The 26,950-nt window shown below is 53.5% G+C and overlaps 1 protein-coding gene across 4 annotated transcripts in view; it reads right to left on the bottom strand.

Annotated features, from left to right (window-relative positions):
• flna (filamin A, alpha (actin binding protein 280)) overlaps positions 1 to 26,950 on the bottom strand; it is a 38,900-nt gene that overhangs the window by 9,929 nt on the left and 2,021 nt on the right. The window contains exons 2-35 of one of the 4 annotated variants that reach the window (XM_056585831.1): positions 24,288 to 24,766; positions 16,354 to 16,608; positions 15,577 to 15,674; positions 14,596 to 14,743; positions 14,367 to 14,485; positions 14,132 to 14,209; positions 13,814 to 13,976; positions 13,445 to 13,645; positions 11,671 to 11,808; positions 10,621 to 10,747; positions 10,381 to 10,517; positions 9,618 to 9,814; positions 9,319 to 9,432; positions 9,002 to 9,145; positions 8,776 to 8,899; positions 8,192 to 8,352; positions 7,932 to 8,022; positions 7,535 to 7,704; positions 7,321 to 7,438; positions 7,088 to 7,200; positions 6,802 to 6,951; positions 6,365 to 6,683; positions 5,681 to 5,854; positions 5,143 to 5,305; positions 4,874 to 5,034; positions 4,256 to 4,423; positions 3,878 to 4,001; positions 3,488 to 3,644; positions 3,199 to 3,388; positions 2,422 to 2,445; positions 1,683 to 1,930; positions 1,417 to 1,491; positions 299 to 398; positions 18 to 158 (exon numbers count right to left, since the gene is read on the bottom strand). In XM_056585831.1, the coding sequence (XP_056441806.1) occupies positions 18 to 158; positions 299 to 398; positions 1,417 to 1,491; positions 1,683 to 1,930; positions 2,422 to 2,445; positions 3,199 to 3,388; positions 3,488 to 3,644; positions 3,878 to 4,001; positions 4,256 to 4,423; positions 4,874 to 5,034; positions 5,143 to 5,305; positions 5,681 to 5,854; positions 6,365 to 6,683; positions 6,802 to 6,951; positions 7,088 to 7,200; positions 7,321 to 7,438; positions 7,535 to 7,704; positions 7,932 to 8,022; positions 8,192 to 8,352; positions 8,776 to 8,899; positions 9,002 to 9,145; positions 9,319 to 9,432; positions 9,618 to 9,814; positions 10,381 to 10,517; positions 10,621 to 10,747; positions 11,671 to 11,808; positions 13,445 to 13,645; positions 13,814 to 13,976; positions 14,132 to 14,209; positions 14,367 to 14,485; positions 14,596 to 14,743; positions 15,577 to 15,674; positions 16,354 to 16,608; positions 24,288 to 24,657 (5,260 nt within the window). In that variant the 5' untranslated portion in view covers positions 24,658 to 24,766. The remainder of the gene's footprint in view (positions 1 to 17; positions 159 to 298; positions 399 to 1,416; positions 1,492 to 1,682; positions 1,931 to 2,421; positions 2,446 to 3,198; positions 3,389 to 3,487; positions 3,645 to 3,877; positions 4,002 to 4,255; positions 4,424 to 4,873; positions 5,035 to 5,142; positions 5,306 to 5,680; positions 5,855 to 6,364; positions 6,684 to 6,801; positions 6,952 to 7,087; positions 7,201 to 7,320; positions 7,439 to 7,534; positions 7,705 to 7,931; positions 8,023 to 8,191; positions 8,353 to 8,775; positions 8,900 to 9,001; positions 9,146 to 9,318; positions 9,433 to 9,617; positions 9,815 to 10,380; positions 10,518 to 10,620; positions 10,748 to 11,670; positions 11,809 to 13,444; positions 13,646 to 13,813; positions 13,977 to 14,131; positions 14,210 to 14,366; positions 14,486 to 14,595; positions 14,744 to 15,576; positions 15,675 to 16,353; positions 16,609 to 24,287; positions 24,767 to 26,950) is intronic. The other 3 variants (XM_056585847.1, XM_056585839.1, XM_056585856.1) reach the window with 3 other exon arrangements.

Here is a 26,950-nt window from a genome sequence, read left to right as displayed (position 1 = left end):
GCTACTCCAGGTCTTACCGGGGATGTGGATCCCGTCGTACTTGATGTCCATCTCATGAAGCCCGGCCTCCACCGGGGCGTACTTCACCGTGACCGTGCCGTCCTTGTTGTCGGCGATGTCGGGCTTGGCCACCTTGCCGGACGGCATGCGGACATCTCCTAACCGGGGAGGGAAGACGGACAGGTGGACAGCGTCAGAGGAGTGGCAGCTGTACCTCATCATGCAAGACGTCCAGCAAACCGTTGTATACTGTCGTATACTGTACGCCTGTACGCCGTGCTGGCACGCCCAGACTCACCGGTGATCTCTCCCTTCTGGATGGTGAAGGGGATGACCAGGTCGAAGGGTCTCAGGCCGGCCACATCCATGCCATTCATGCCCAGGGGTCGGTCGGTGGCCTGGGGGGGGGGGGGGGGGGCACAGGGTAGCACCGTCAGCACAGGACACGCCTCAGGGGGGAGTTAGCAGGGGGGTGGTGTGAGGGGGGGGGGAGACAGAGGGAGGCAGGGATGGCTGAGAGGATGACGGCTGATGGGAAGGCCTTGAGCTGGCCAAAAAAAAACTGCTGGAAACACCCAATGATGCCAGGGAGATGGATGAACTGAGGAGAGGAGGTGAGGAGGACCACGGAATGGATGGTTGATGATCATGACGACATGGACACAAAACAATGAGAGGGATTTATATCGGGATAGGAAAAGACGAGAGAGAGGGGCGGAGACATGACTACATGAAGGCACGAGGTTCAGGGGAGGATGACCAATAAAGGACTGAGAAAAGCACTCAGCAGACACATGGAAGCCATTTTGTAAAATGCGGAGAACCTGGACTGCCTACATTCATGACTGACAAAATGGCCACAGTTTCTTCCTAAAACGGGTTCACCTGCGAGTTCACATGAAGCATTTATACAATGTAGGGCTGCACAGTAAAATAACAACACTATGAACATTCAATTGACCTTGTCATTGTTGCTTTAAAAACATCGCCTCCAAGTGCACTTAAAGTGCAATATTTAGCACCATAGATACATTAACTAAAGTTTGTCCCACTTTGCTGTGCAGCCCTTCATCAGTGCCACGCCTCATGTTCAGACGAGGAGGAGGAGGAGGAGGAGGAGGAGGAGGAGGAGGAGGAGGAGGAGGAGGAGGAGGAGGAGGAGGAGGAGGAGGAATGAATGAATGAATGAATGAATGAACGGAGGTGATGAAGGAGGAGCAATCATCTCAGAGATTGACACCTGCGATGAGAGAGAATGATGGATGACGTCAGACTGGGGTTAAGAGCCCTGAGAAAGGAGGGGGGGGGGGGGGGGGGGGAGGGTCTCGGGGACACCAGCAGCGGTAGGTTGGATGAGCATGACGGAGGGGTGGACATGGGGGAGAGGGGGGGGGGGGGATGCGGAGGTCTAGGTACCCAGGATTGTGGAACGTAGTACTGGGGCATTTGGCTCGTCTGAATGCACTGGTCTGACGGAGCACCTTCCAGCGCCTGGGAGGGGAGGGGAGGTCCAAGTGAAGGATGATGGGAAATAAATAGAGTGGTGGTTAATAAACAGTGTGTCACCCAGCAACCTCAGCAGGAACCTTGGAAGGGGGCTGTGGGGGATGTGTGTGTGTTGGCATGCGTGTCTGTGAGCGCGTGTGTCGGCGTGCGTCGGTTGCGGTTCTCTGGGGACTCACCGTCACTTGGAAGGGGCTGTTAGGGATGTGCTCGCCGCCGAAGCGCACGCAGATCACGTACTCCCCGGGCTGCGGCGCCGTGTAGAAGATGTCGAAGGTGCCGTCCTCGTTCTCCACCACGTCCACGTCCAGCTCCACCCCCTCTGGCGTGCACACGCTGCACGTCACCTTGCCCTTCCCCGCCGCCTTGGCGTCCACCGTGATCACCGTCTGCTCTCCGATCTGGATGGTGGGCCCCACGCCCGCGCCTGGGGGGGGGGGGGGGAACGCAGTCTGTCTCTGAAGGGCTCAGGGCGTGGTCACGCAGACGCACACGCTCTCTCACATCCGTACACATTCATTAATACACATCATTCCCCACAGACAGACACACAGACCCACCATGCACATTCCATGACCAGGAGCCCGGAGGGAGTCATCATGACTGTTATGTGTTACTTGTGTTACTTGCTACCACGTTAATTGTAAATTATCGGTTATTTAGGCGACGTCATCAACTACCACGAAGCTAGATTAGCAAGACTGCAGTTCCACCATGCCATCAGTCTAGTTAGTGCATTCGTCTAGCCTCGTCACTGGACTACGAGAGGCTGCTATAGGAAAGAGGATCTATGGGGAGTTAGGGTCCACTATGGGGGAATAACCCGGTAAGGTGGCGCAATGCCCTGCATGCTGAGAGAGAGAGAAAGAGAGAGAGACAACGGGCTCTGCTGTAGAAGGTGCTTCATCGAGGGCTTACCCAGGCCGTGACCGCCAATCGAGACTGAGGGAGAGACCGGTGAGAAGCAAGGGGGTGAGAAAAATATGAGTGACACTTAAAAGACAGTCCGGTAGGGCGTGGTGGGGGGGTGTTTGTGTGGGCAGGGGGCCAAAAAAAAAATAGTGATGGGGATGTGAAGCAGGGGAGTGGTGTGTGTGATGTAGGTCTGTATGCATGTGTGCATACATGCACACATGCACCCATGCACCCACACGTGTATGCGCGTGTGCGCGTCAGGGCTGTGCTTCAGCAGATGTGTGGGCTTGGAGGGCGTTGTGTGGGGGTGAGGAGCACAGCGAGAGAGACAACAGACTGGTGAGTGTAGTACACAGCCCTTTGCCTAACATATACAAAGAACATGATCAATATCAACTGTACAAACTGGTGCATCGTGATGAAACTCGTTTCATTCGGTTTCTCAACACCTTAACTGCACTCATCTCCAACATAGAAGTTTGCTCAGAGCTCCAGCCGACTACCCAGAACCCGCCCGTGAGGAGGGGGCGTGGCGCAGCGTTTCCTGGGGTGTGATGACTACACACTTCAGTCCAACCTCCAGGGCAGACCAAGGTTTCAGAAGAAGGCGTGTTGCTACAGGGGCCGCCCCCTCTACACAGAAGGGACTGAAACCTCCCGACTGTCGGCAGAGGAGGGACGGATGGGCAACAAGGCCGTCTTTATAGTCCTCAGTCCTCCCCCACTGATGATCGTGACCCCCATGATCCCCCCCCCACCCCGGTGCCCTGCGGTCCCTACCTGTGACGCTGCACTTGCTGGCGTCCCCGGTGGGCAGGGCGCGGATGCGATAGGGCGAGTAGGGGATCTCGTCCCCGCCGTACTTGATGAGGATGGTGTAGCGGCCCGTCATGTCCGGGACGTAGGACACAAGGTATGTCCCGTCCTGGTTGTCCCGGATGTTGGCCTTCTTGGGCTTGCCCTCTGGGTCCTGGGGGATGGGGGATGGGGGGGGGGTTGGTGTTAGCGGGGTTAGCTTCATGCTAGCTTCATGCTAGCAGGCGGCGTACGTAGGGGCCACCGTCCTCACCGTGATCTGCACGGCCAGCAGGCCCTCTCCGGCGTCCTTGGCGTCGATGGTGAACTCGACGGGCAGCGAGGCGGGCACCCCGGTGGTGTTGAGGCCCGGCCCGCTGGCACGCACCTTGCTGGCGTCGTGGGTGGGCAGCACCTTCACCTTATAGGGGCTGGGGAGGGGGGGGGGGGGGGGGGGGGGGGGGGGAGGGGGGGCGTTAACCATGACACTGGTTCGTACGTCTGCATGGATTGGAACAGGGCCACTGATGTGCAGTTCTATCTGCTCTGGGATTTTACAGAGATACTTTTTCATATTTATATTCCATTTCTACTCTTTGTCCCACTAATTCTTGTGGCGGGTGGGCAGGTGTGTGTGTGTGTGTGTGCGTGTGTGTGCTGATACCTGCGGGGGATCTCCTCATCGGCATAGAGCACGTTGATGGAGTACGGCCCCTCCTTTGTGGGGACGTAGTTGACGGTGTGAGTCTGGTCCCCATTATCCACAAGCTCTACGGGCTCCACCAGACCTACACACACAAACAAGAGAGTCATCAACCACACACACACACACAAGAGAGTCATCAACCACACACACACACACAAGATAGTCATCAACCACACACACACACACACACACACACACACACACACACACACACACACACACACACACACACACACACACACACACACACACACACACACACACACACACACACACACACACACACACACACACACACAGGTGTCCTGTGGGACCCCTCCCTGGGGTGGCCCTTACCCTTGGGTCCCTGCACGCGGACCTGTAGTGGGGCCACTCCCGCCTTGGAGGCGTCCACGGTGAAGGCCTGAGGCACGTTGGCCCTGACGTTGGCCCCCAGGCCGGGCCCCTGGCACTTCACCTTGGTGCTGTCCACCGTGTCGCTGACCGGCACGGAGAACGGGCTCCCTGTGGACACAGAGGGGGGGGGGGGCAGGGGGGGGCTTCAGATAGAGGTCATGTGGTCTCCTTCACCAATACCTGTTGTTTATTGTTCATCTTAACCTCACCTTTCTCCTCTCCCACTAAAGGGACGGAGAACATCACTGTCTGATGACAGCCCATTCCCTCAACTACACCAGCGCCGTGTGAGACAGCAGCCTACCGGTGGTGGGCTGACCCCTGTAATAGAGCAACCTACCGGTGGTGGGCTGACCCCTGTAATAGAGCAGCCTACCGGTGGTGGGCTGACCCCTGTAATAGAGCAGCCTACCGGTGGTGGGCTGACCCCCTGTAATAGAGCATCCTACCGGTGGTGGGCTGACCCCTGTAAGAGAGCAGCCTACCGGTGATGGGCTGACCGCCTGTAAGAGAGCAGCCTACCGGTGGTGGGCTGACCCCTGTAATAGAGCAGCCTACCGGTGATGGGCTGGCCTCCGTAGGTGATGTTCAGGTTGTAGGTGCCCGCCTCGTAGGGGATGTACTCCACGCTGCAGCTGCCGTCCTTGTTATCGGTGCACGACATCTTGGCCTCCGAGGGCCCCTCCACGGCCAGGCCGAGCCCCCCGGTGCCAGCCCCGCTGAGGAACACACACACATGGTCAACGACACACCCTGGGCTCCGCTCGCCCGCTCTGACGTCTGAGGAGGGGACGGGGGACGGCGGGGGGGGGGGGGGGGGTCTTTACCGGGTCTCCACGGTGAACTTGTTGGCCTTGTTGGTGATGCCCCCCTTCAGCCCCGGGCCGTGCACACGCACACGCCCCGGGTCACAGCCCTCCGAGACCGCCACGCGGAACGGGCTCTTGGGAACCGGACTGCTGTCGTAGGCCACCTCCACACTGTGGGGTCCTGGGGAACACAGTCACTGCATTAAGCCTACTCAGGGGCCCCTCTGGGTCCTGGGGAACACAGTCACTGCATTAAGCCTGCTCAGGGGCCCCTCTGGGTCCTGGGGAACACAGTCACTGCATTAAGCCTGCTCAGGGGCCCCTCTGGGTCCTGGGGAACAGAGTTGCTGCATTAAGCCTACTCAGGGGCCCCTCTGGGTCCTGGGGATCAGAGTCACTGCATTAAGCCTGCTCAGGGGCCCCTCTGGGTCCTGGGTATCAGAGTCACTGCATTAAGCCTACTCAGGGGCCTATGTCAGCTCAGGGGCCTCTAAGCAGGTGGCAAATACTCTTAGGGGCTGTACTACTCTCCCTCCTCAGAGGGTGTACTACTCACCCTCCTCGTAGGGCGTGTACTCCACGCTGTAGGTCCCGTCTCCCAGGTCCCTGACCAGGGCGTCCGTCCGGCTGCCTGATGGGTTGCTGATCAGGGTCTTGATGTGGTCGCCGCCCTTCTGCGTGAGCGCACGGGCGTCCACCGTGAAGTCTGTGGTGGCCTCGCGGAACACGCCTAGACAGCAGAGCGGGGAGAGGTGTCAGGGGGGGAGGTAGTGGGTGGGGGGGGGGGGGGGGGGGGGAGGTTTCCGGGAGGGTGAGAACGCCTCAGAGCGGATGTGTGAGACCGTGTGAGATGTAAATTCTGCTGGCCACTGAAAACGAGCAAAAGGTTTGAGCAGAGCGTCAGGTAAACGCCAAGAAGGGTCAAACCTAGATTCATTCATCGTTATGAAAGAATGTTGCACCAGACCGTTAGCTAGGACAATGCTACCAAGAGATAGCGGACATCCTGGCTTCCTCCTAGCCAAGTGTGGAGGTGTCCCAGAGCTAGACACCGCACCCACAAGCTTCTGCCCCTTCCCCCGTCAGGGCACGAATGGGCGTCACTGACTGAACTAAACCTTACCTAAAAGCCACTACGGCTCTCCGGTTTGCCCGGGTTAGAACGGCGTGAGGAGAATCACCGTTCACACCGCATGACGCACAGAACAGCCCCGACAGGACAACCCCGTTCCAACGGTACCTTTGCCCTCGACTCCGGGCCCGAAGACGCGCACGCCACTGGCGTCCACGGCCGGCTCCACGTTGAGGCGCGCGGGGAAGTTGGGCACGTCCTGGCCCCCGTAGCGGATGGTCAGCGTGTAGGAGCCCGGGTAGAGCGGGATGTAGGTGATGGTGTAGGTCCCGTCCCCGTTGTCCTGGATGTGGACCTCCGCCTCGGTGCCGCTGTCGGAGATGATCTCAATGGTCAGCTCGGCAGGCCCGGCGTTGGTACAGTCCACCACGAACTCCCCCGTCTCCCCCACCTTGGCCCGCTCCAGGCCTGGGCCGGAGCAGCGCACCTGAGGGAGAGGCCGTCGTTAGAACCAGACCGCAAGACCACCCAGGACGACACAGGGGGGTCCGGGGGGTTCAAGGACTGAAGGAGGGCCCCCGTAGAACCAGGGAGGAGGGGGGCACCTTGGACGGGTCTGTGGCCGGGTAGGCGGTGGGCTTGAAGGGGGAGCCGGGGATGGGAGCTCCGTCGTAGGTCAGCTCCACCTGGTACGGCCCCTGCTCCCGGGGGATGAACTTCACCTGGCTGGTCTCCGGGCTCAGGCCTGGCTCCACCTGCAGCACACATCAGACCGAACCGAGGCTTTCACTCATCACCACACAGACAACGTTCATGGCTGTAATACAAATCCTGAAAGACACAAGAATGATTCAGTGTTGGGCCGGGTGTGATCCGGGGACCAGTGCTCACCTTGCTGGCCACAGGCTTTCCTGCAGGCCCGGTCACCTTGGCGGCGACCTTGCCCTGGCCGCCGGCGCCCTTGGACTTCACCGTCACCTCCTGGTCCTTGCCCACGGTCATGTCTGAGAGATCACACAGGGGAGGGTCACACAGAGATCAGAGAGACATGTGAAAATGTGCTGGGCAGAGCTCCTCTGTGGTCAGCACCCCCCCCCACGCCCCCCTCTCACAGGATGACTCACTGTTGCCGAGGCCGGTGACCTGGATCTTGCTGAGGTCCAGCGAGGGCACCACGCCCACGCTGAAGGGGCTCTTGGGGATGTTGTCTCCTCCGTAGGTCACAGCCAGCCCTAGAGCACCCTGGGCGGGGGGGGGGGGGGGGGAGACCGTCGTTAGGTATAACACTGTCTGCTGGACGGGGGGGGACGAGGTGTGTGTTTCGCTGTGTGCGCTTACCTGCTGCACAGGCGTGTACTTCACAGTGTGCGTGTTGTCGTGGTTGTTGATGATCTCAAAGTCCTTGACGGCCTCGGCTTTGGTCGGCCCGCTGAAGGCCACGTCCAGCTTGGCCTTGCCGGCGCCCTTGGTGTTGACCGTGAAGTGGGTCGGCTTGTTCAGATCCACACCTGACACACACACACACACACACACACACAAATACCATAGTTGGTGCAAAAATAGGCTCCGCCTCTTCTGTTGATATGCCGGGCTGATGTCCCAGTGAAGCCCGCAGCCTCTTGAACACGGGACCCTCACTGGCCAACAGTGGTCCCGACAAATGAGTGTTGGTGGTCCTGAGCCCCTGTGGAGGAGAGCAGTGCTGCACCGAGGAGGGGCGGGGGGGGGCTCTCACCACTGCGGCTGAGTCCGGGCCCCTCCGCCTTCACCTTGCTGGCGTCGTGGGACGGGTCCACCTTGATCCTGATGGGGGTCATTGGGATGGCCTGGGAACACAGGAACAGGGGCCTGATCACCCTGAACACTATATAACGGACTAACTATACTAACTACAACACATTGACTTCATTGACCTGCACATAGGACCCATTGTGTGTGATCCCCACACACAATTTGTGTGATACACACATACACACACACTCTTGCCCCACCCACCTGGTCGGCGAACAGCACCATGATGGTGTAGCTGCCGGCGCCGGGCGGTGTGTACTTGACGGTGAAGGTGTCGTTGTCGTTGCGGATGATGTCGAAGTCGATGTCCGCCTCGGCCGGGCCCACCACTCCGGGAGCACACTTGATCCCGATGCTGATGTCCCCTAGATTTAACACGACACCATGTTGGTCCAATCACTACCGTCCAATAGCTTTGTCCAATCAACAATAATGTGGAATACTTAGATGCGTTTTCCTACATTTAGAACCAACCTGCATGCATGCAAACATAGTGGCAGGTCAATACACTATAAACATTCTCCATGTGGTAAGAGGGCCAACCCAATGTCTGCAGTCTACAGGTAGACTGAGCCATAACTAGCAGTCAAACCCCACTCACTGTCAGACGATGAGTGGGGTTTGATTATTATTATTTGATCATGCTTGTCATTGTGTACCGTTGAGCCATCGGCTCAACACAATGACAAACATGATCAAATAATAATAATCAAACCCCAATCATCAAACTCATCAAATAATCTTAGTAAACACTCTCATCCTTCGTGGTCCACCCTAGAGACGCCCACCTTGGCCAGCTTCAGCGCAGTCCACCGTGAAGTAGGTGGGCTCGAAGGCCTTGAGGCCGGTCTTGGCCACTCCCGGTCCAGACACCTTCACCTTGTTGGGGTGGCAGCCGGCGCCGATGGTCATCTGTCCCAACATGAACACAACGCAGCCCGGTTAAGAGAGGGAGTGGGGGGGGGGGCCTCCGCAGGAAAGACGCCGTACGGTTCAGTGGTGCTGAGCGCTCACCCTGAAGGGGCTGTCCGGGATGTTGATCCCGCCCCAGGAGACCATGACCGTGTGCTTCAGGGCCTTGCGGGGGGTGTAGGTGCAGGCGTAGGTCCCGTTGCCGTTGTCCTTCATCTGGACATCCACGGGGGTCCCTTCCCCGTCCTGTGGGTACCAGAGGAACAACAGATGGGTTTTAATTAGGGCTGTCAAGCGATTCAAATATTTAATCGCGATTAAAATATTTAATCACGATTAATTGCATTATTTTTATTATATTTTTTATATTTTATTGATTTATTGACCCCCCCCCCCCCCAACCCCAGACCCGCTCGTACCTGAGCCACGATCTTCAGGGGCGCTTTGCCTCCCAGCTTGGCGTCGACGGTGAACTCTGTGGGTTTCCCCACAGCCAGCCCAGTGCTCTGCAGACCGGGACCGAAGGCCTTCACCTGCACAGCCACAAAATCAGGAACCACATACACTGACGAGGGCACCTCGGCAGGGTTCAGCGCTCTCGTAACCGCGTGCATGTTGCAACGATTCCCCATCTGTTGAATGTTTGTGGGTGCATGTATGCGTGTTCACGCTCTACTAGTGAGATGTGTGTGCGTGTTGGACGTGCCGACGCTCGCACCTTGTCGGGGTAGAAGTCTTTCCCCGGCGGGTTGACGATTTCCGCCATGAAGGGCGAGTGCTGGATGTCCTCGCTGTTGCAGAGCACGTGCACGGCGTACTCGCCGGCCTCCGTGGGCCAGTAGCGCACGTCGCACGAGCCGTCGCCCTTGTCGTCACACTCGATCTTGGCCTGGGAGGGCCCCTCCACGGAGAAGCCTGGAGGACAGCGGGCCGTCAGACGGTCTGATGGGCGAACAGCTCCAACACAGCTAGCACAGCCTGCCCAGCACACCCGGCTAGCACAGCTAATCCAGCTAACCCAGCTAGCACAGCTTACCCAGCTAAACTAACCCAGCTAAGCTAACCCAGCTCACCCATCTTAGCAAACCCAGTTTAGCTCACCCATCTTAGCAAACCCAGTTTAGCTAGCCCAGCTCGTTTGTAAATAGAGTAGAACCTCAACTCTCCAAACTTGTCGGCCGATGCTCTCACCCCCCCCCCAACCTGTCCGACATTCAATAGATGGTGGACAACATGCTTGGTCCGTGACAGGGCTCTTACATCCCTGTTTAAAAGTAAAAGCACTAGTACTGATGACAAAGTGTGACGCTCATTTTAGTGGTTGCATCAATATTCCTGTTTCTGTCTCTAGCCAGGCTTGATAAACAACACTGATTGATGGGGCCTGTAAACGTCCTCCCAGAGGGGGCCCTCGTGCCCCCCCCCCCCCCCCCCCCCCCCCCCCCCCCCTCAGTGTGTGCGTGGGGAGGTGCGTCCCTCACCCAGCGTGCCCACGTTGTCGCCGACCGCCTCCACCACAAAGTCAGCCGACTTCCCGACGACGCCTCCGTCCAGCCCGGGGCCCCAGGCCCGCACCTTCTGCTGCCCCGCCTCCGCCCCGATCTTCACCTCGATGGGGCTGGGGAGAGCAGACCGCGTCACTCAGAGCAACAGTGTCTGTCTGTCTGTCTGTGTTGAACAATGCTGGTCCCGGTTGGTTAAGGGTCACTACAGGTGTGTACCTGCGAGGGATGTGCTGTCCGCCCCAGGTGATGGTGATGCTGTAGGTCCCGGGGTTGGTGGGGTAGTAGTCGAAGCCATACACTCCGTCTCCCAGATCCTTCCTCTTGCACGGCTCCTCAAGACCCTCTGCAACACATTGACACATTAACTCCCGTGTCCAAACTGACATGTTAACTCTGTGTCCAAACAGACATGTTAGGGCCGCTGTGGCCAAACAGACATGTTAACACTGCTGTGTCCAAACACACATGTTAACACTGTGTCCAAACAGACATGTTAACTCTGTGTCCAAACAGACATGTTAACACTGTGTCCAAACAGACGTGTTAACACTGCTGTGTCCAAACAGACATGTTAACTCTGTGTCCAAACAGACATGTTAACACTGTGTCCAAACAGACATGTTAACTCTGTGTCCAAACACACATGTTAACACTGCCGTGTCCAAACACACATGTTAACACTGCCGTGTCCAAACAGACACATGTTAACGCTGTGTCCAAACAGACATGTTAACTCTGTGTCCAAACAGACATGTTAACGCTGTGTCCAAACAGACATGTTAACGCTGTGTCCAAACAGACATGTTAACGCTGTGTCCAAACAGACATGTTAACACTGTGTCCAAACAGACATGTTAACACTGTGTCCAAACAGACATGTTAACGCTGTGTCCAAAAAAAGAGTTTTGTAGAGCTAGCTCTTGGTGTAGTGGTGAACAATTGCAAGACATGTTAACAACACAAATTAACAACGCTAAATAAAAGCATAATTAAAATATCATCAGATTAAGGTTCAGATTGTGAAAGGAGAGAGGGGAAGATGGTGATGGAGAATACAGCGCGGAATAGAGCTCTGCTATTGGTTGGTACAGCGGGGAACAGAGCTCTGCTATTGGTTGGTACAGCGGGGAACAGAGCTCTGCTATTGGTTGATACAGCGGGGAACAGAGCTCTGCTATTGGTTGGTACAGCGGGGAACAGAGCTCTGCTATTGGTTGGTACAGCGGGGAACAGAGCTCTGCTATTGGTTCGAGCGGCCTCACTCACTGGGGCCCTTGATGGTGACCTTGAGCTCCCCGGTGCCGGCTCCCTTGGTGTAGACCTTGAAGTCGGCCGTCTCCTTCACCCTGAGGCCCTTGGGCTGCAGCCCGCGGCCCTTGGCCCTGCACAGGCTAGGGTTACAGGCTGAAACAGGCGGAAACAGAGCGTTAGCCACAGAGGAGCACGAGGCGTTGGCGGGCTGGCAAAACGGGTGACAATTCTGACTGCGAGATGTCAACCACATGTGACAGCTGTGGTTTCAGTGGAGAGGACAGGAATGAGGCGTGGGGGAACCGATACAGAAACACTACCCATCTGCAGCTCGGAAGAACTGAGCACTCAACAGCTCCTTTTAGACATTGAGTTATCGCTGCAGGAAGCAGTGTGACAATGCCTGATATTAATAATATGAAATTGGAAAAGCTGAGTCATTGGGCCCAACTCTGGACACCCCAATGCTCAGGATACTGAGAAGCGTTCCTTCATAGAATACAGTTTTCAAATGTAACTTACTTCATTACTTAACATAGATACAGTCAACACTGTATTGTAACTGGCGTCAACACTGTATTCTATATTCACCATATCTATATGTCTGCAGTGCATTACACACACATAAAACTAAATTTGACATTACCACCGTGCTGAAAATTTTGATTATAAAAACTAAAACCAAATCACAGGAGCACTTTAATGTACTGCTAGTTAGGGCAAGTATTTCCATATGCAGCTTTAGGACTCAAAATAAGGAAACACAGCACTCGGGATGTTTGAGTCAGCCTCCTTGTTGGGGCAAGATGACAGACAACTGCAACCAAGGGAAGTTAGTCAGGTAGAGACATGACACACACACACACACACACACACACACACACACACACACACACACACACACACACACACACACACACACACACACACACACACACACACACACACACACACACACACACACACACACACACACACACACACACACACACACACACACACAGGGTACCCAAGAGAGATCCCAGGAAACAGGAAATGACAGCAGAAGGAAGAGGCGGCTCCGGAGAGGGAGGAGATACCACCAGGCATCTATGGGGAGCAGGAGGTGGGGGGGTTGGCAGAGTAGAAGAGTAGAAGGCATAAAGAGCAGACAAAGAATCCAGTTTAGTGAAAGGAAACAGAGGACACACAACCACTTACCACTTGAGACGCATGGGAGAAGTAAGTAAAGTTGTAAAATTATAATTCTTCTTTTTGATCAGTATAAAAAAGCAGGATTGTAAAAACAAAAATCAATTATGAACCAAAAACTGCAATTCAACTGCAGAAAAGATAGCAAACAAATACGATACCAATAACATACCAATTACAAAGACTGGATCTGATTGGCACCAATTAGTGACCAGGAAAAATGGGGACCTGGCATTAGATTGAGTAAAACTTAACTTTTAATAGTCATCTACATTTCTCCAGAGGAGGTAGTATTTAATAGTGGGGTACTTTAAATTTCCATCTTTACTCTTTCGTTGTATTTCACAACCATCATGCCATTCCACATTCCTTCCTTCTCTCCCCGATATTAAACCCTCCTTTCATCCGTTTCCTGTTTGGAAACCATTAGGGCCAGACAAAATAAAGGGTTTATCTTCCTCTCGATAAAGTGAAGCTGCTCTCAAAGCCCTAGCAGTAGTAGTAGTCCGGTTCTTTCCTAGTATTCCCCACTCCTAGGACATGCCACCTTACTTCTGAACTCGCCCCCCCCTCCCTCCCTCCCCGTCTACTCCTTCACCTTCTCCCACGGTGACGGTGAAGGGGCTCTTGCTGATGGCCCCCCCGGCGAAGGTGACGTAGACGATGTGCTGGCCCTCCTGGGTGGGCTTGTAGGTGCAGCGGTAGCTGCTGTTGCCCTTGTCCTCGATGGTGCACTCCACCGTGTTCTTCTTACCGGTGGGGTCCATGATCACCACCTCCACCTCCCCAACACCAGCGCCTGGAGGAGGAGGGGTGATGGAGCAACGCAAGGGTTGGAAGGGAAAGGACAAGAGGAGAGAACGTTTTGGACCGATGATGCATTGAACTGCGGTTCTTCTGAATCGACATCGAATAAAAATTCAAGTTGCAACTACTGAGTTGCACCAGTCGGGCACATCACACCGACCTGCGGTGTAAACGTCAAAGTAGGTGGCCTTGTTTGCGATGTTTCCCGTCAGCTCCAGGCCAGGTCCCTGGGCGGTGGCCTTGGTGGAGTCTCCCTGGGCCATGCCAACCTCAACCTCAAAGGGGCTCTTGGAGATGTGCTGTCCTGCAAACAGCACCGTGACCTAGCGCAGCAGGGAGGATGAGTTACTGTCCAGAGAGCCAGAGCTCCCTGCCTGGTCAGCTTGGATACCAGGGAGAGCTCATATATCTGTGGGCAAACACATCCTCAAAGGGGCTACCAATAGGACTGCATAACGTAGGAACTCAAAAAGATTACCTTGTGCATTCCAGTGACTTTGGGAATGTAGAATACGGAGTAGGTGCGGTTCTTATCATTGTTGGCCGTCACTTTAGCCTGAAGGACAAACAAAAAAAAAACAACTGATAACTGTTCAGGGAACCAGAAAAAACGAAAACTTTAATCTTCAGTGCGAGGTCCTGGTAGATGTGTTGGTATACGGAGTTAAAAGAGAATGGAGAGTTTTGAGAGCGAGACAAAGCGAAAGCGATACCTCCTCTCTGTGTCCCGCGGGGTCCTCCACGTACACCAGCACCTCTCCCATCCCAGCGCTGATGGTTTCCACGGTGAACACCGCCTTCTTCATCACCACGTTGCCGGTGGGCTCCACGCCTGGCCGGGAGAGAGGTTGAACAAAGAGGTTAACAGCGTCCGTCCCCTCAGATCCCCCCCTAGCTGTTGATGGGAGCACTGGCCACCAGTGCGGGGTCACCAGTGGGTACCTGGTCCGTAGGCGCGCGCCTTCTTTGGGTTGAGCTTGGGTCTCAGGGGAGCGCCGGGCTTCAGCTTGGCTTTGGGGAACTGGGACAGGTAGGTCATGACCGAATGCTCGTCCACGTTGGGGTCAACGATCTCCTCTGGAGTGATCACCTAGGAGGGCGAGGAGAGGGGGACGGAAAGTAAGACGCATTGTGAATTACCACACACACACACACACACACACACACACACACACACACACACACACACACACACACACACACACACACACACACACACACACACACACACACACACACACACACACACACACACACACACACACACACACACACACACAGTTCTGCAGGAGCTACTTCCTGATAGTGTCTGGTTGGTGCCATGGCAACTATTGCACACATCTACAACAGAGGGGCATGCTTTTCAAAAAGAACCAGACCACAACCCAAACCAAACCCACCGAATCAATGACGATACCTGGGACACTTATGACGGCTACAACCGCACATCATTCCAAATCAGACAAGAGTCGCACGCACAGTGAGACACACACACCCTCATTTACAACCACTTCCACTGGGGGACGTTTCAGCAGACTGAAAGAAAGAATGTCAGTGACCACAGACAGACTTGCTGGCACGCCATCAGCTATGCCAGCATCCTGCCAACCGTGCCAACACAACACAACACACGCACAGAGAAAGGGCCCCAACTCAACTATGCAGTTGATGAATACATGGCCACCCACTCTAAAGCTACGTCGACGGTTGGAATTTACTTTACGGCATAACACACAAAAGAGTGAATGCAGTGGTTTAACCGAGACAGCAAGCTTGCTGTGGAATGCATTTATCTACACCACACCCCCTTCCTGGGGGTGAACTCAAGTCATCATCAAAACAGGTCCGTTGTTGGGAACACGTGGAAGGGTCCATCAGTGGCAGCGCTCCTCAGTGGGGGGGGGGGCTCAGAGGGCTCTTTACCTGGGGGATCCCCAGCCAGTCATCCGCCTGCTGCATGGCCTCCCGGGCATTGTCCACCGGCTTGCTCTGGTCCCACTGGTCCCAGTCAGGGCAGAGACCTGAGGGGAATCGGGTGGTTAAACGTGGACGCAAACAGAAATCCACGACTACCAGCTCAATAATGTTCAGTGGTGCTGGTGAACCCTCTTCATTTCATCATCTCATCATCACCTGGTAAATCAAGTGGGGCGGAATCTGGGGGCACCTTGACCCCCAATCAGGGACTGGATAATACATCCAAAAAGCAGATTCAATTTCAGAATAGTTTTGATAGCCGAACTAGATCCCCTTCTAAATGTTCTAATCGACTCCAAATGCCATAGGTGGAGCAGTTGCAAGGCAGGTCTATTATAACGGAATTCACAGATGGACGTTTCCTTATCTCTCTGGCTGGTGGAGAGGTATGCCAGACCTCCGAGTGTGTACACAGAGTCCTCCTCACCCCCACCTCCCCTCCCTACAGTCTTCTTCAAAGGACTCTCCTTCGCTCCGCTCATCTCCTTCACCCTGTTCCTCTTGCCCTACTCAGCGTCTGTGAAACCTCCGTCGACCCCTCTATTCAACGGGCACAGATCCACATAAACCCCTCCATCCTCACAGAGGCATCTCCCCATATGGCTCCAACGGGTCGTATTCTGCACTGCGTGTTTTCAACGTGGTTGTGGTTGGGTAGACCCCCCTAAAAGGAGGCTCTAGCTCCCAATGAGGCCTGGTTGGGTCCCCCACGGCGACCCTTACCTGGAGCGCAGCTGTCGACCAGTGCCCCCAGTGCCCGGCCGCTCTGCCAGTCCTTGCTGAAGTTGGTGATGGGCAGCTCGGGCAGCTTGTTCTGGATCCAGCCCAGCAGGCGCTGCTTGGGGGTCTTCTGGCGGCCGGAGTCGTCCGCCTCCTCCTCCTCGTCCCACATGGGCATGGAGATGGAGTAGTGGAGGATCAGGGTCCAGATCAGACCCAGGATCAGCTTCAGGTTCCCATCCACGATGGCTTTAGAGTCTGCAGGTCAGGGCACGAGGACACACCGTTAGGAAGGGGAGGGGCCACATCTGCTACCGTCACTTCTTACCTCTGAATGCACTGTAATACAGGCCAGGATATTAGACATGTTTTTGTTTATTATTGACACACACACACACACACACACACACACACACACACACACACACACACACACACACACACACACACACACACACACACACACACACACACACACACACACACACACACACACACACACACACACACACACACACACACAGGACCAGAAGAAGACTTCCCCAAATCCCGTCACACCCACAGAGGAAAAGTCAGTGCAACAGCCGGAAATAAAAGGGCTGAGCATCCTCGGGTCAAGTTGAGTGATGGTTTCGTAAAATATGGTTTTGTAAGCTTCACCCGTTCGGGTGAATCTTACAAAACCATATTTCATCAGCATTAATGGGTGTCAAAAATACAGTGGCAGTGACCCAACTCATTGGCCTCTTCAACCTCCTCTTCCTCATTGCTATGGTAAAACTGATTTGAGCAAAGCACCATGCAGCCCAAGGTAGCACAACCGACTTCACAACAACTGAATATGATGCCCGCAGGGCTGGGCCACGGCAGGCCCGAGTCATTTCCTCATGCCTCACAGAGGTTCTGTGTTAAGACAGAATATTGTGCACAGATGCAAAGAGAGGGGAAAGTGAAGCAACACAATGGCTTGCCTAGACATGAGAAACCATCACACACACACAAACACACAGCATGGGTGATTGCACACGCCAAGCCCTTTGGGGATGGGTGGGGTATGTGTGAAAGTGTTAGACATTATGGGTCTTCCTCTTTCAGATAAGGTGGTTAGGGGTGAGTCAACAGAGAAACCATGGGTGGACGTGTTGTTAACCACGTGTTGAAGCCTGGTGCAACCATCTCAAGAATGTCCTCTCAACAACCCCCCCCCCACACACACACACACACACACACACACACACACACACACACACACACACGCGCACTGTCCTTGATCAGTTCTGACCTCCACAGTGATGACAGCAGAGTAGGTGAAGAAAGACATTCCAGAAGAAGGCCGGAGCTATGGTGACCATGGAGGGGTCAAAGGTGTGAAGTACGTTACTGTGGACGAGTGTGATGGACTCAAACAACCAGCCTGAGATGCTGGAGGAATACCCAAACACTGGAGGAACAGAAACCTCCCGGCAATCAGGACCTCATCCATCAGAAGAAGGCCTGCGATGGCAGTGGAACCTCTGAGATTGAGGCCACTAGGGCCACAACATGATGCCAGTGGGCCACTGGGAGACACTCAATCCAGCTGAGGATGACCGACATGGTGGCTGGTCGAGGACGGGCAGGGGGAGACTCAGGACATGGCAATTTTTCATATTTTGCTAATCTTAAAAAAGGTACAGGACCCTTTGGCTTCTCCCCATAGAGTGGTCACTGCATCGTGCTCCACAGGGTGATAAAGTGAAGGGTCAGGGAAATGCCATGTTTGCATGGCGCCTGTCATTATGGGAACTCTGACTGACTGGGCTGAATCTCTATAGCAACAGAGTGGCTCCCTTTGTCAGCCTGAGAAGAGGAGAGGTGGGGAGAGGGGGGGAGAGGGGGGGAGAGGGGGGGAGAGGAGGGCTGGCGATGCAACCAGAGAGCAGAGGAGGGATAGATAAATATTGCCCAAACGCAGCATACTGGCAGACTGATTAAAGATCGTTCCTGCAGGTCTATACCTGTGGAAGGCTTCAGGCATGTGCTAAGGGGGCGTGAAATCCAGCGGCACATAAATCTGCAGGCATTTCCAAACACAAACACATGATTGCATCAACAGCCCTCAGTCAACCGCGGTCTCAATAGATCGGAGGGCGGACATGTTATCTAAACGAATGGCTGCTTTCTACTCCTTCATTCCTGCTCCGTTAAAGCTTTATAAAAGGCCTGGGCCAGGCTCCGTCCTACGTCCAGGTGCTGGTCTGCATCGGTTGAGCAGTGATCGGCAATGGGCCATCTGCTTTGACCCGAGGATAAGGACATCCGCGTCTGCATTCTTCATGGAGCTCCACTGTCCCGCGGGCGTGGCGCTGCCGACTATGGTACAGCAGTGCCAGCTGCCCCGGCCCCTTCTCCTTCTCCTCAGGAGCCGGTCGAGTACAGCGGCTGATGGGAGCAGGCCTCCACGGGGAACTCACTACGGCAGGCCCTGTGGGGGAATGTCTCAACGCGCTCTCACTCTTTCCCTTTTTTGTTTGGCGTGTGTGTGTACACATGTTTCCGTCTGATCCCCGTCTCATGTACAAGCACAGAAAGGAAAGGCACCAAACACGCTAGGAATCCGTCAGCATTCCCAGCAGACCTCAGTCCGGCCCGTCCTGCAGAGACCTTATACGGACACAGACAGACGCATTCCCCCTCTGCTGACTCACAACCATCACCACCCCCAGGGTGTGTGTGTGTGTGTGTGTGTCTGTGTGTGTGAATGTTTCTGTTTGTGCGTGTCTGTGTCTCTGTGGGTCTTTGTGTCTGGGTTTGTCTGCGTGTGTGTGTCTGTGTGTCAGTAGTATGTCTGTGTCAGTATGTCTGTGTGTGTGTGTGTGTCTCTCAGTACGTCTGTGTGCGTCAGTACGTCTGTAGGTAAGGCCGGCTGCTGTTGTGCGCTGTCCAGCGTCTAGTTGTGGAATGCGGGGTCCATGAGTTAGTGCGTGTACGCCTATGGGATTCTGTATTTCTACTCCTAAACCTCCATGACTCATCACATTAGCTTGCTGCCGACCTCCATGACATCATCCTCATTCATGACCCCCGGCGCTGGGAGGGGGGAGACGGGGAGAGGGGGTCATAACGTAGCCCCCCCGCTGCCCGACTCCTCTACCCTCACAGAGACTCATGGAGGACCAGACCCTGCAGGACTCCTTCCCCCACACACCTTTCTGATTGGACTTGGGAAAATGGCCTCAAATTACCCAGAACATTCCAGGCGTTGTGTGTATATGTGTGTGTGACACATTTTAATTTTGCCTGGTTTATCACGCACAAAACGATGTGTTAGATGAGTTAGGTGAACCCACACACACACACACACAGAAGTAGGAGGGAGGTTAGCTCTCCGGCTAAGGGAGCATTCTGAGAAAATGTCAAACATTCCCTACAAGCCTTATCACACACACACACACACACACACACACACACACACACACACACACACACACACACACACACACACACACACACACACACACACACACACACACACACACACACACACACACACACACACACACACAGTTGAAATAAATTACATCACAGAAAAAACTTCTATGCAAAACCATAAGGCCCGGAAAGTACTGTTTGACTTGAGACTGTGCCAAAGTATTGTGGGAAAAAATAAAGATAAACACACAAATACAGGCTAAAAAGAACATCTCTTAAACGTCAACTTGAGATCAAGACACAATGTAATACAACGCTTCCCTCGATCTCTCTCCCCCTCTGCCTCTCTCTCCCCCTCTGCCTCTCTCTCTCGCCCTCTGTCTCTCCCTCTCGCCCTCCCCCTCTCTCCCCCTCTCCCCCTCAGAAACAGGGCCACACCAGCACTACTTTGCATTCTCTTGTTCCCCTTGTAGAGCTCCTTCTCCCTCCTCCCACCTTCATGCATGTCCTCTCTCTCTCTCTCTCTCTCTCTCTCTCTCTCCCTTTCTCGTTTGCCAACTCCCTCTCCTCCCTCCCTCCCTCCTGGAAAAGTTCCTCCAGGTTTTTTGGCCTTAAAAGGGCAGAAACAAACTGGATGCTGGCAGTCCACCCCCGGCGGGCTCTGGTTACAGCGAGGGGGAGGAGGGAGAACGCAGCGAGGACAAGACATGGAAGCAGGAGGAAGGCGAAGACCAACCCAGGGGTTGGAGGGGGAAGAAAAAAAAAGGGGGCTGAAAAAAGTGCTGTGTGGGACATTTCTGAAGCCCAACACAGAGGGCAGAGGCTGTTTGAGGAACAGAAAGACGCACAAATATTATCTTAAAAAGGGACAGAACGGGCTGAAACACAAAACATGGAGAAAGAAAATTAAAGGAAATGTTGGAACCAGGGAGAGAGGGGGGGGGGGGGGAGCAAGTTAGATAAGTGGCCGAGGAGGTGAAGGGAGGACACAGAGCAGTGGTGAGTGGGAAGCTTTCATCACCTGGCCTTGATAAAGGCTTTGGTGTTTCTCCACAAGCATCTTGAAACTAGGAGCGCGTCTTGGGAGACCAAAATTACCATCCCTCTGGCGATTTAAACTTTTTGGCCAGTTCCAAATGATTACAGAGAAAGGTAAATGTGTGCTCCAGACCAGTAGCTTGCAGGGAATCCTTGCTTGTAAGGAAGAAGTCCTCTACGTTAAGGACGCTGATGAAGAAGTCCTCTACCATGAGGACACATTGATGAACAAGTCCTCTACCATGACATGAGGACATTGATGAAGAAGTCCTCTACGTTAAGGACGCTGATGAAGAAGTCCTCTACCATGAGGACACATTGATGAACAAGTCCTCTACCATGACATGAGGACATTGATGAAGAAGTCCTCTACGTTATGGACGCTGATGAAGAAGTCCTCTACCATGAGGACACATTGATGAACAAGTCCTCTACCATGACATGAGGACATTGATGAAGAAGTCCTCTACGTTATGGACGCTGATGAAGAAGTCCTCTACCATGAGGACACATTGATGAAGAAGTCCTCTACCATGAGGAGATCACAAAGACAGACGCAGAATTTCTGGTCTCTTCGTCATCCGCTCGTGCGCCCGACTTGTTGGAAATGGAGGCTGTCCTCCAGTTCCACGTTAGTCCGTACAGGAAGCCCTATTAATGATAATGAGCTGCCCGGGAGTGATTCACTATGACCCAATCTATTGGATCAATTCTAAATGGTTTCTCTCACTGAAAGACTTCAGAGCACTAAGACCACTAATGAACATTATATACTGTTGAAATAAATACATAGACACACAAAACTAATCTATGGATATGCAAAATGGTTCCGACACAACCACAGTCGCAAAGAAACAGATGCTTTCATCACCCTCTTTTTACTCTTGTGTTCCTTGAGACTGATGACAATAAAATCACAGGTACTAGAGCTGAGGTATCAGAGGCGGAGTCGTTCCCATGACCTCCCACCAAGGCTGCTCTCCCCATGCTCCAGGGCGGCCCCGAGTGGCTCCAGGTCGGGCCCTGCTTCCAGCATCAGGACGGGCCCCGAGTGGCCTCACGGCGGGCCCTCGGTACAGCACCTGGGCCCTCCCTGGTACCAACCCCTGGACTGTTAAGAACGAGGGTCCAGCTACAACGGTAGTACAGCCGCTACGGTCGGCGGTCATCTCCTCTCTGTTTGCACAGGGCTGAACGCTGCCTCAGTGGAAGGCTGGTGTCACAGCGGGCTGTTAACCCACTTCACAGGAGGGCCTGCCGACATGAGGCTGATAAGAAACGCTGATCTCTACAAAGAGCGCATTTCTCAATGATTAAGCTGTCTGCACGGTCAAAGCTCCTTAACGAATGGTGTGGTTGAAGTGGCGCGACTTCAGTCCATGTCAACACACACGGGACAAAGCCCGACGAGGGTTAGAGAGAAGCTCCCCGAAGACTGCAGGTTAAGAGATGGGACTTGTCTGAACAAGGGAGTGATGAGCAGAGTGGAACGAACACACACACACACACACACACACACACACACACACACACACACACACACACACACACACACACACACACACACACACACACACACACACACACACACACACACACACACACACACACACACACACACACACACACCCTAAAGGGATGACACCTCATCAATTAATGTATGCTTCTATACTGTTCATCTTCTGCATCCTTTGATCCAGCCCATGGGAGGTTAGTCTGTTCGAGCAGGCTTTAGGAGTCCAAGTCAAGTGGCACGGTCTTCACTACTGATGGCTGGATGACATCCAGCGGGCCAGGACACGGCAGAGCCCATAAGAGACTTGATCAACACACGGATGGATAGGACAGTGGGATGACTGTTCAGAGACACGACCACACTCTACATCTCAAGGGAGGGATGGAGTGAGATAAAAAGGCAATAGACCGTTTGAGATTAGACACTGAAAACACCAATTAACTAAGTAAGTAGGATCTGACTGTTTACAACACAGCTTCTTGTTTAAGCAGGACCTAATGAGCTGGTGGGGGGTGGAGGGGACGTTGGGGACAGGGCGCAGGGTGTGTGAGAGGGCGTTGGGGACAGGGAGCTGGGCGTGCCTGGGCGTGTGAGGTGGTGCAGAAAGAAGGAAGTCGAGCGCTAGAGGGCCGACCCTCTCCGGATGCCATGAGTCAGGAGTGAGCAGCACGTGTGACTCAGCGCTGGACCGACGGACCCAGACAGACAGACAGACAGACAGACGTGTGTGCTGGAGCGGCCTGCAATGTGGCACCTCGGGGCCCCCAACGTTACAAGGCTGAGCCAGCAGGAACAATAAAGAAGTAAATAGAGCCTATTGGTTATTATTTTTCCCCCATGTTTGGCTGTAACCTGATAGGAGTCTACTCTGGACCCTCAGCCAGGGCAGTAGGCTGACCCTGGCCAGCCCTTCATCAGCAGGCCTTCTGCCCATGGAATGCTGCAGCAGATTACATCTAACCACAGCCCTGCCCTCTTCCTCTGCTGGCTGGGAAGAGGGCGGCTCGGCCCTTTGAGCTCGTGGGTTTAGGGAGATGGTTTTGAAGGAAGGCAGAGAGCAGGAGACATGCCCCCAGGGTACTAGGAGTCCTACTCATAGATGGACATGATCTGTTAATCAGTCCAAGTGCTGCAATCATTCACAAATTCTGTTGGTGGTCTCGCCAGGCCGGGAATGGGTTCAAATGAATATAGTCAGCTCACACTCTACAGTTTAGCTTGGATCCTTAATTTTATGTTCTCCCATCATGCGCATTACTCATGCATTAATTGTAAGCCATTAAATATCTCATGCAGTGGATAGTGAGCAAACTGCAAAACATGAGCGAAAACAATAGGCCTGTGTGTGCTACTCCAGCTTTTCGCTTTGCCTCGCCCACTAGGCCGTAACTACATCCTGGAAGAATGCGTTCGGCTAGGCCCGGTCCGGCCCATCCAACCACCGGCATGCGGCAGGAAGCAGCGGAGCCAGAGAAGGCTACACCCGGGAAGAGCCCTGCTCAGGATGGACCCCGCTCTGGACGATCCCGGCTCAGCTACTGACAAGACGCTGCGCCCAAACTACCAAGTAGCCTTTCAGTAAGACTTTGGTTTGTGTTATACATTATAGCTTTCTGAGGAGTTTAAAGAAGTGGTCGCAGTTCTTGAGGTCTCGGCTGGCTCAACCCGTGGAGGCGTCGCCACTATCGGCTCAAATCAAAACCTTTTGCAGGCTGAATCGATCTGATTTCACCTGGGTGTCTGTGGGCTGTGCAGACGACAGCTGTTCGGTTAGTCAGGAGGACCTGTCCCTTTAAAGTCTTTGATCACATTACAACATGCACAGCGTGGGACAACACCAACACAACGGACACCGGGAAGGAGGACCAGACCGGGCCGGAGGGTGTGGGGGTTTGAATGGACCGATCTGACCACGGTACCGGATCACGGCAAACAAGGTTCAACTCTGCCCAACTAGGCGTTCGTCACTTACCTATGGAGACCAACTTGATATTCTCTTTGTCCAGGAACTCCAAAGCAACCGAGACGTTCTCCAGCTGCATCTGACGGAAGGTCGGCCTCTGGTTGTACTTTCTGAACATCTTCTTCTGGGACAGGACCTCCAGGAGACTGATGAGCCGCAGTCCGTCTCCCAGGTCCGTCTGGAGGTTTGCGAGCCGCTTGTTTGCGCATTTCAGGTGCTCGTTACACCAGCGGGTGAAGGTGTTCTGCTGGATCTTCTTCCAGGGAGCGTCCTCGGCCAGGTCTTTCTCCGTGGCGGGCATTTCTGCGTCCTTGTCGGGGGAGAGAGCGTTGGGAGCGGGCGCGGCGCTCTGGTGGAGGCGGGGGTGGGAGCCACTCATTTTTATGCTCTCGGGTGTCTCTCCGTTCACTGGCTGGGTTAAGGGTGGAGTCTGTTCAACTCAGGACCGCTCCCTCTCTAAGCGCTTGCTTTCTCCCGTTGTAGTTTGTCTGTGAGATAGAAATGAGAAATAACAAAGATCATCAGTACAGATAAACCGGAGATATGGGATTTCGCAAGGAAAGTCCATGAATTGGTCATCAGTGTGCTAAGAAGTGGGAGGGGATGCCATTTGTATTGGTAGAGAGTAGGAAACTCACACACACACACACACACACACACACACACACACACACACACACACACACACACACACACACACACACACACACACACACACACACACACACACACACACACATAAGTCGAGGAGGACTTAAATAGCAGCACAGTGGTCATCACTCTGGCCACTAAGCATTTGTATTTTCCATCCTTGGTCCTACTATACTATCTGAACTTTCCTCCAGGATCCACACATTTTAACATCTTATCGCTCCCCAGGTTCCCCATAAAGACTTCCAGAAGCCCCAAACCCCCTGCCACACGAACTCGCTAGTCTTCTTTCTAAAGCAGCGACCCAGGGGGAGGTCTGATGCGAGGCCCCTGCTTTGGGGCCAATCTGGGGGGCCCTCTACATGGAGGGTCTGGGGGGTCCCCACCACCCTGGGTACAACATGTGGCCGACATGAGCGCACACACAGGGTCCTGTACTGTTGCCATGGCAGCGAGTAGTAGCTAAATATTCACGCGTAATTCCCCCCCATACCCATAATGCTGAGGCACACACACACACACACACACACACACACACACACACACACACACACACACACACACACACACACACACACACACACACACACACACACACACACACACACACACACACACACACACACACACACAAAAACCCTCTGTCCTGGACTTTAGGCTGCCCTATGGCACTGGGTAAGAACACACACACCAAGGTTGTGTCCACAGTGTAGATGTGTGATATATTGTCATGTTTGTGGGAGATAAGTCCAAGGTTTGTGGTTTTCAGTAGAACCTTAATGTCTTCAACTGTATGGTGGGACCGCTGCTTACATGTGTGACATTGTGGAGGTCAATGTGTTCTAAAACCAGAACACTTTCTGATTTCTGAACACCCAGCATGCTCATGTCTCGAAACAAACGTTCACAGTATTGTGTCTCTAAACCTTCACAGTATTGTGTCTCTAAACCTTCACAGTATGGTGTCTCTAAACCTTCACAGTATGGTGTCTCTGAACCTTCACAGTATTGTGTCTCTAAACCTTCACAGTATTGTGTCTCTAAACCTTTACAGTTTTGTGTCTAAACCTTCACAGTATTGGGTATCCAAACAAACCTTCACAGTATTGTGTCTCTAAACCTTCACAGTATGGTGTCTCTAAACCTTCACAGTTTGGTGTCTCTAAACCTTCACAGTATTGGGTATCCAAACAAACCTTCACAGTATTGTGTCTTTATACCTTCACAGTTTTGTGTCTCTAAACAAACATACACAGTATTGTGTCTCTAAACCTTCAAAGTACTGTGTCTCTAAACAAACCTTCTCAGTATTGTGCATCTCTCCCCAAGACAAGTCCATAATAATTAAGTCCTTGTTTTGTTTTGTTCATTGAAGTCCACCGTAGATAATGAATAAGGGGACCTTTATTTTGTCCTTGTGTGTTGGTGCCTATTGTGTTGGATTGGGTTACTGTTTTGTATGAACTATGTGTTTGCACTAGTGTTTAAGGGATTGAGGGCTGCTACTGTGATGGGAGCCAAAGTTTGACCAGATTTGTTCCCCAAATTAGGATTTGATCATTTGATTTTTGAACTACATTCTTGAGGAAAGGCAGCGTTCTGAGTGCGTGACTAAATATGGCCAAATAGTGCAAGTGTGACCAGCAACCATTTTAGAAGGTTTGTGTGTGTGTGTGTGTGTGTGTGTGTGTGTGTGTGTGTGTGTGTGTGTGTGTGTGTGTGTGTGTGTGTGGGGGGGTACTCGCTTCTGGTTCAGGGAGAATCTGAAGAATGCCCCTTCCTCCATAACAACCCTTTAACCTCCAGCCCTAATAACCCCCAATTAACCTCATTAATATCTTAACACACACACACACACACACACACACACACACACACACACACACACACACACACACACACACACACACACACACACACTTGCATTAACTGCTCTCTTTGAAAATAGAGCAAAAACGGTCCCGTCTCCAAAGGCATATGGTGCATAAACATGTGTTCCTGTAAACAGCGTTTCTATACCC

The sequence above is a fragment of the Gadus chalcogrammus genome, chromosome 1, assembly GCF_026213295.1.
Source record: "Gadus chalcogrammus isolate NIFS_2021 chromosome 1, NIFS_Gcha_1.0, whole genome shotgun sequence".
In the NCBI taxonomy this organism is placed as follows: Eukaryota; Metazoa; Chordata; class Actinopteri; order Gadiformes; family Gadidae; genus Gadus; species Gadus chalcogrammus.
The sequence above is the reverse complement of the archived record's forward strand: the minus strand, read 5'-3'. Positions and strand labels throughout refer to the sequence as shown.